General features: G+C 38.0%; 1 protein-coding gene across 6 annotated transcripts in view; it reads left to right on the plus strand.

Moving 5' to 3' along the window:
• Positions 1 to 8,846, plus strand: part of baiap2b (BAR/IMD domain containing adaptor protein 2b) — an 81,301-nt gene that overhangs the window by 64,006 nt on the left and 8,449 nt on the right. For 2 of the 6 annotated variants that reach the window (XM_023418949.2, XM_087177297.1), the window contains one exon: positions 4,788 to 7,914. The exons of 1 other annotated variant lie outside the window; for it this stretch is intronic. In XM_023418949.2, the coding sequence (XP_023274717.1) occupies positions 4,788 to 4,932 (145 nt within the window). In that variant the 3' untranslated portion in view covers positions 4,933 to 7,914. Of the gene's footprint in view, positions 1 to 2,214; positions 2,537 to 4,296; positions 4,343 to 4,787; positions 7,915 to 8,846 lie in introns of those variants that run through there. 3 more of the 6 variants (XR_015437986.1, XM_087177299.1, XM_087177296.1) reach the window with 3 other exon arrangements.

The raw sequence follows: 8,846 nt of genomic DNA on the forward strand, positions 1-8,846 counted from the left end.
CCCCCCCCCCCCCCCCCCCTCCCGTTTTCCCTCCACTCCTGCCTTGTGCTGTCTAACTGGCCGGTTGCCGCACCGGGCCGCTGGTGAAGCCTCGGTGCGCGGCCACGCCGGGCCAAACCAGAACAAAATGGACTCTGTGCCATCCCAATATTTAAAACCAACATGATGGACATTTTCTCTGAGGAAAATGTATCTTTTGCTTGTCTTTCATGCATGTACATTTCTTTTATATATCGCCATGGGGATTTATATTTCCCCACCAAAGGAACCTGATTTTCATATATGTCAGTGCTCTCCATCAGAATGACAATGTGAAGGATATGTAAATCAGGGTGGAAAGTTAAAGTTGTTGATCCCAAAGAGGATTTTCATAATGTAAAAAAAAACACATTACAATCAATACTTTTACTGGGTCTTTCAGTATTTAACACTAATTTTACCTTTTCATGCTGTGAGGTTTTGTATTCCTCTGAGATAAGAGGTTATGTATCACGAGTAGTGAACAGCTAATGTAAATGTTTGACCCTCTGGGACGGAGACAATGTGATGGGAATGTTTACTGTACATACGTGTGCCATACAGAAGTGCTTGTCATACAGTATCTATGATCGGTTCATAAAGAAACGCACCTTATAAAAGTAATCATCTATATTTCTGACTTTCTGTGAACAATCTGTAACGTTTTCAGTATCAGCCTTCAAACTCGTTCTCCGACACCTTTTTACGGAGGGACACTGTGTTCAGACACACAGACCCCCGGCTCTCGGGGTCCTATGACTATCTATTGTGGTGTGTGAATATCATGCCAAGGCTGAATGGGGTCAACTAACCCTCGTCCCTGACGGACAGACAAGGCTCTGAGTCGGTTTAGTGCTGAAGCTATTAGTTTGTTAACCAACTTGCACAATTTCCAGTCGGTCGACTTAAGTTTTTAAGTGATTTACCAGACAAATGTGTCAAATATTTACTGGCTGGAGCTTTTAAATCTGCATTTATTTCTGTTTTATATTATTTTAAAGTGAGTATATTTGGAGTTTTTGACAGTTGGTCGGACAAAAAGATCAAATGGAAGAAAAGGACATATTTTTTGAAAGACTTAACAAATCAATTTCGAAAAAAAAGATAATCGGCTGATTAATCGCTGACCCATAGTTGCAGCCCTAGCCAGGTTCATGCATGAAAGAAAAGACAACTGGTACAGCTGTTTGGCTCGGTGCACATCGCTTCTCATTTTCTACATTTTTTTTTCTACATTCGGACATGTTGTTAAACGATTTAACGTGAATATATTTTTATGGCAAGCCTCAGAATTACAGCCAGCAACAGATTATGCTGATGAACTTCTGGATCCAGATGATCAAATGAGGCGTCAGCAGTATTGCGATAATGAAACAAAGTGGTGTAACGGCGCCACCTTTTTATCCAGTGTACAGATTTGCGGCTCAGCCTCTCTGCAGCATCGACGGGGGAGAGGAGTTAATTTGACGTTGAAACCTCATTCAGCCTTCTTGTACTGTGCTCTTTGCAAATTAAAGGCGTGATTTTTAAACCTCCAGTGAGTTAAAAAAGAAAAAAAGAAAAAAAAAAAAAGCATCATGTTTTGACGATAAAAGAAGTGTTTGTCTGATTCTCTCTGTGCTTAATAAAGAAGCTGGTCTGCTTGTCTGTATGTCAGTCCAGTTAGTGCCTGTCTATACTAACCACTGTCCCTCTGTTGACATCTGATGTCCACTAACTGGCTCACCAGGAATCGGTCTGTCTCATACTGTCATCTTCTTAATCTTATGCGTTTAAAAAAAAAAAAGAAAGAAAAAGAGAGAAAATCTCATCCAAGTTCTGTCTGTACCAAAGAGAGGAGGTGAAGATTTAAACTGTGCACCTTTTTCCATTCCTTCTACTCTGCAAAAAATGTCTGTCTTTACTAAATATTTCACGTGGTCGAGTGTTTAAAGAGTCTTAAAATATATTTTTTTCTTTTATGTTAGAGAAAAGAAATCTCTGCATCACTTTTTTTTCACTAAGAAAAACATGGATGGACTTCTTTGCACTGTAGAGATGTTGTCCTCGCTGCATACGTCTGCTGTCTCTCTGCTCTCCCTCTCCCTCTCTGTTCGTCCGTGACCTAACACTTGTCTTCCCCCTCAGCTTTGCCAACCCACCTTTCTTTTTTTTTTTTTTTTTTTATTTCTCCATCTCTGTTTTGATTTAATTTAGAGACAAAAGTCGAGTGCAAACGACTGGAAGCTGCCAGTGTTTCTTCTTTCTCCACTAGAATAAAATCCAAGGTATGACTGCCATCGCTGCAGAGATAGCACACCAATCACCTGTGGCCAAATAACTCCTGCATCAGCTAATGTGCTTTTATTTTTTGAGGAGTTTTGTTGTGAAAGAGGAAAAAAAAAAAAAAAATCTGAATACTGTACAGAGACTTTATCTATATGCATGCTTTGGGGGCACCAAGGAGTGTAACATTGATGACCTCAAATGTATGGTGAATTTCTAAGACTAAAGCATAAAATAAATTTATTCAGCTGGACATTTTTGTTGTTTCTGTTCATTTGCTTTTTTTATACAGGTGTTTTTTTTTTTGGTTTTTTTTTTTTTGCATTCAATTAGAAATAACTTGAATTTTTCTTTTTTGTTAAATATGTTTTTATTTTATTTATCTTCAAGGACCAAATGTGATTTCTTCTGCTTTGTTTTTTAGCTTGTAAAACGAATGATGTTTATTTTAGAGCTGCTGGGTAAAAAGCAGCACTTAAAGAAACTCTGAACTCTTTAACTTTGATCACTGCATCCTAACGGAAAAAAAAAAAAAAAAAAAATCAACCTTCCTTTTCTCATAGCTCACAAAAACAGGGGCCGCCCTCTTGCTTTAACACATTAACCAGCGGCTCTTCTTGCACATTTTGGTGTCGCTTCTCATGTCGACATTTCTGGAACTGCAACGGTTCCCGCCATAACCTCCCACCACCGGCCTTGTTGCATGAAACAGTAGAGAGTGTGTGTGTGTGTGTGTGTGTGTGTGTGTGTGTGTGTTCAGTGCACAGTCGTATTTTACACTGCATCCTACCCGCCCTGACCTGCCAATGCCATACACCCACTGGCCTGCTCCTCCTGCTGCTAGCACAGGTACCTTTTCTCAACTCAACTGTGTGTATTTGTCTGAATCGCAGCACATTCATTTTTATATTGTCAGTGTCTGTTTTAGTTTTTGTTCAGTGTGCTGTGGTTTTTCTGCCTGTCTGTGTGCCTGCCTCTTTTATTTTGGTTCCCTGGGTTCTGATATACATATATCTGGGTCATAATTTACATGTTACTCTAACAGTTTGTAGAGACCTCAAGTGTTTGTGTTTGTGAATGTATTCATGTAACATTTTAATATCATTATGTTATTACAATAATTTTAGATTCATAGAGAATGACTATGAACAAATTGGACCATAATTGAGTTTGACTGGCAGCTTGTACAGGGCCCAACACTGTTTTCTATATTGTGCATCATTGAAGGAAGCATCTGATCATTTACTCGAGTAAAAGTCGTGACACCACAACAGAAAAACACTTAGTAAAAGTAAGTTAAAGTCCTGCATTTGAACTTTAACTTAAGTAAAATTATACAAAGAAAATGCAAAAAAAAAAAATATATATATATTGTGCTGTATAAAAGGGCCTTTGTCCAGGCTGTTGACCAGTAAACTGTAAAATATGTCATAATATCATGTTGCTGTCATATAAAAACCTTGTATCTCCAGTTATAGGGGGTTTTCCTGCTTAGATAAATTGATTAATTAGATGTTGCCGCCTTTTCTTTTTCCTAAATCCCTTTGGTTAATGTCTGAAATCCGTAATATAACAACACTATTGTTCATTTTAAAGGGTGTTTTCTCTGAGTTCAGCTGATCAGACTCTTATCCAGGTGTCAGTTCACGTTCTACCACCAGTTCCTCAAAGTTTCACTTGAGTAATTGAACACAAACAACCAGTCTCTGGTCACAGTCGGATCCCCTGTACAGCATCCTGCTTCAGACAGGAGACCGCGAAGGTTTAAATGGAGGCTCCCAGTCATCTCAGTCATGGTCTCATTTATTTGCACAATGAGTCTTAAAGAGCCCTTTTAATATTGGCAGCTTGTGTTAATAGTAGTTAAATGTACATACTGTATAGTGTCAAACCATGTAAGAACACACAGTATATCATAACTCTACACTGTCATGTATTATATTATAATCTGTCACTTGGTTTTTGAGAAGATCCTGAAATGCTGACACGTGGGGACTGTCTTTGCCTTTTCAGTACAGGGCCTGATTACGCCCGCTTTTGAGAGACCAAAAAACCCATCGTAAGTGACTGACCTCGGGTCTTCAGGGTCTTGATGCAACCATTTCCTCTTTCCGTTTTTCAGCATCACTAAAAAACTGCTTCATGGTCATGTCAGCTGTGGGTGTCATGGTGTGGCTCTTGGGTTATTTCACTGTTTTTTTTTTTTTGTTTGACATCATCATCTGACTGTGGGGCATAATACTTGAAATGTGTTGCATCATGCTCAACTTTCCCTCCTCTTTTTTTGCATGACTCATCACTTTTATTTACTTAACTGTATTTTATTTTTTATTTTTTTCCCAACTTCCCTGTTGCTGAAAAAGAGCGGTGTCATGCTGTGCTGTCGTTGACCTTTTCTGCCATTATTTTAAACTTGAACGCATGCTTTCTATTACGTTTTATCCCAAAAAAAATGAAACTAGATGTTTTTTTTTGACTGTATTTTTTTGTTTACTTTCTCCCAGCAATGATCCACCCATCGAGCCGGCTGTGGAGGCGCCGGCCAAACCGCCCCTTTCTGATGACGAGGACGAAGTGGAGGACGACCAGCTTGATGAAGCTCACTATGACTCCCTGGAGAAGGCCTCGACTCCCCCGGGGGAATACTGAGCTCTCCCTCAGTTCGGACCAGCTGGAGGTGGATCTCTGGTGCAGCGCTGCACTATCCTCCCCTCGGCTGTTAACGCTCCGATTCAGCCGCATTATCGCATAGAGCTACGAAATAAATGAAATATGACCAGCGGATGAACTGCGTCACAACGATTCACATTTACAGTAATCTCTATTAGCTGAGAGATAATGTAAATAAAAGCTACAACTGATTTCTATTTGATCTTCTAGCATGGAAAGCACAGTGAAAGGCAGAGCAGTATAAAAATCAGGCTTTGCTCTTGATTGTTTAGTTGTACTTTCGTAAAAAAAAAAAGGCACGTGCTCACATTTTGGGGTAATAGTGATGGACAGCAGCCAAACATACAAGGAGCATGTGGTGTGAAGTGAGGAGGAATACGTGTAGATGTTCACCTGCCGGGGCTCATTTTTCAAAGCCTGAGTTATTTGCCTCTTACAGTGCGTCACTACCCAGAGACAGACTGATTCAGGACTCTTCCCAGACCCCGTGAGTCTAGATGGAGTCGGTGATCAGTGTGCTTTTTTAAAAAAATACAGCTTTCCTGTCCCTGCCTTGTCAGCAAAAGGGCTTTAACGGTAGTAAACTACACATCTCATCAGGTGTTTCACCTTTTAGCCTCACCTGTTAATACTGCCTTCTTAAAGGGCACAAATGTGGTCGTCAAAAGAAACAAACCTGCAAGAAAAACAGAAAAGTCTGTTCTCTGTCTGAACCGAGGCGGATGATGTGAAATACAAGAAGTCAGATGTTTGAGGAAGAAGATGAGGATTAAAAAAAAAAAAGTGTACTGAAACACACCAGAGAGAATAGAATATAGCCAGAAAATCAGCAGTATATGTGGAATAAATTTGTGCTGAGCGATAGCATCAAAACTGATAAGCACACTACTCATAGTACTGTACCTTCAATTAATTGTATACTCACACGAAATCTTATATTCTGTAACATTAGTTATAAGCTGTATACACTGTAGGTGATTGTACCTGCAGTAATAATGTACTGTACTGATTCTCAGATTTCATTGATTCATTTTTTCTTTTTTTTGATTAATATTGTTTTTAGTGAACAAGCAGTTTGTAAGATCTTGTTAAAGCAACATTTACAACAGAGAAATTCTTCAATAACACAATGAACAGGAGAGAAACTTTGCGATTGCATATTGACTGTGATGTGAGGAACAGAGTTGCACTGGTATAAGTCATTATGAGTTTGACTGAGCTGCTAATTGTTTTTTCCTTTATTTGCCCAGGTTTTGAGAGTTTTCTGACTCCACCCCAAAACAGTCAAGGTGTATGGAATTCACTTACAGAGTTACAGATATTTAAAGGTCACAGATTTTACACTTTTACAATGTTTTATTTGAAGTTTTGATCCATAAGAAGATATATTAAAGATATGTTAAAAACTATCCCAATGTAGTTTTACATCTCCTCTCTCAGGCCTCTCTCTGGAGCTCTAGTAACAACAGGTCAGAGAGATAATCAGAAGATTATCTGTTGTTACATCACAAAGTTACAGCAGTCCTGACGGCTCGTTTTAAGGCTCAGTTTCTGAATACGGGCTGTATTCATTTCTCTGTGTACAGTATTAATATAGAACTTAGACCTGCTACATTATCAAAGAAGACATGGAGATCTGCCTTTATACTATATGGGACCTTTAATACTTTGTGCTGTGAGCATAAATATGTGAAAGATTCAACAACGGTGTGTCTTTCCAATGACTGTGCCAGTTGTAACAGTTTTCACAGGAACTACTGTACCTTCTAAAGAAAAAAGTAGTCCCTATTAAAACTGTTGTTAGTGAGTTCTGTGGATTAAATTTTTTGAAATAGATTTTTTTTTATGCTTTGAGCACCACATATGAAATTCCATTCACCATAACTGCTGTGGGAGTGTTGTAAGAAATCAGAACCATGCTGTACATCTCAAAACCTGGATAACTGTCTGCTTTGTTTACTTCAGGTAGGAAAAAAAGAAATCTGTTCTTTCTTGATATGGATGAACATCCTCTTTAATTTTGCCTGTCAATGCGATGGAGGTTAAGATGTAAAACATGTAGCTATTAAATGTATGGGTGAGTTCCAATAGTGTAACTTTTGTCCTAAGAGTTTCAGTTTTCTGGGACAGGAAACTAAAAGAACTACGAGGTGAATTTTTCCTTTCACGGCTCATTAAAGTAAGACTAAAGTACATTTTTTAAAAATGTACAGTGTGTGATAATAAAAAGTATTTGAACATTTAAAAGTAAGACCTGCAACCTGCTTTGCAGACAAGTGACAGTGTCAAACCTTCTATGAAATGTGCCTTAGTTAAGTTTTCTAAATGTGAAAGAGAATTCACCTCATAACAATTGGTACTCACATATACAGGAGATTTACTCTAAATCTTGTGTGGAGTCAAAGCAGAACTGCACTGGCCTCTATGGGCTGAAAGTATCAAGTCTATTAACATCAGACCGCACCCATCATCAAAGCTGGGTGTAGCCTTGAGTAACTGTGACCACACCTAAGTGTGATGTTGTAGAACTGTACATTGTGAAACTGTAAAAATACCACAGAGCATGCAGAGACCACCAGATGGCAGTGTTCTTAGCCTGGGCTGAAGTAGCGGTGACACTATAATGCTTTTTCCCCTCACCCTACAGAAGAGATGTAGCATGGCGTGATGTACAGCACAACGCTACACCACAGATGTGATGCTGGATATAGTCATAGGCTCAACAGACTTCTAACTTTCAACCCCTAGAGGCCATGCAGCTGTGTTTCCTCCTCTCGAAATCTCATGTGGAGACGGTCCTGACTGATGAAACTTATACCGGTGTAACTCTGTGATGTAAGAGGACTGATACAATACAAATGTAACGACCGACACTGACAAAACTGTATCATTATGTGATTTAATGGTAAACACAGTGTCTGTTTTTCAATTTAATTTTGAGAATAAAGAATCAAGTATTTACGCAGCGTGCTGTGTATGTCTTGTATACAGTATACTGCAAAGCTGGGAGCAAACTTCTGTCTTTAAAAATGGTCACCAGTACGCTGCTGTTTTTGTTGGGATGTCCTGAGGTGTCCCAGATCACAATTATTGACTATATAGGCAAAAATAATTTTTATGACTCATACTATAACGTCTTTATGCCTAATTGTACTGTGTTTTTATACCTTACTGTACTGTGACGTTTTAACGACATACTTTGACGTTCTCATACCTTACTTTACAATGACGTATTTTCATTCATTTTCATGACTTTCTATATTAACTCTTGGTGCAGTGGTTATCACTTTTGCCTCGCAACTTGAAGGTTCTGAGTTCTAACCTGCCAGTTGGCTGTGGCATACTATGACGTTTTATGACTTACTAGACTATGACCGTCTTATGCCTTATCATATTTGACGTTTTTACGACTTACTATACTATGACATTTTTACGACTTACTATACTATGACATTTTATGACTTACTATACTATGACATTTTTACGACTTACTATACTATGACATTTTATGACTTACTATACTATGACATTTTTATGACTTACTATACTATGACATTTTATATGACTTATTATACTGACATTTTTATGACATACTATACTATGACATTTTTATGACTTACATACTATGACATTTTTACGACTTACTATACTATGACATTTTATGACTTACTATACTATGACATTTTTATGACTTACTATACTATAACGTTTTATGACATACTATACTATGACATTTTTATGACTTACTATACTATGACATTTTTACAACTTACTATACTATGACATTTTTATGACTTACTATACTATGACATTTTTATGACATACTATACTATGACGTTTTTGTGCTTTACTATACTTTGACGTTTTTTATGACTTATTATACTGACATTTTT

This window comes from Seriola lalandi, unplaced genomic scaffold (genome assembly GCF_002814215.2).
Source record: "Seriola lalandi dorsalis isolate HSWRI2012SDOR001 ecotype SW California unplaced genomic scaffold, Sedor1 jcf7180002054585, whole genome shotgun sequence".
In the NCBI taxonomy this organism is placed as follows: Eukaryota; Metazoa; Chordata; class Actinopteri; order Carangiformes; family Carangidae; genus Seriola; species Seriola lalandi.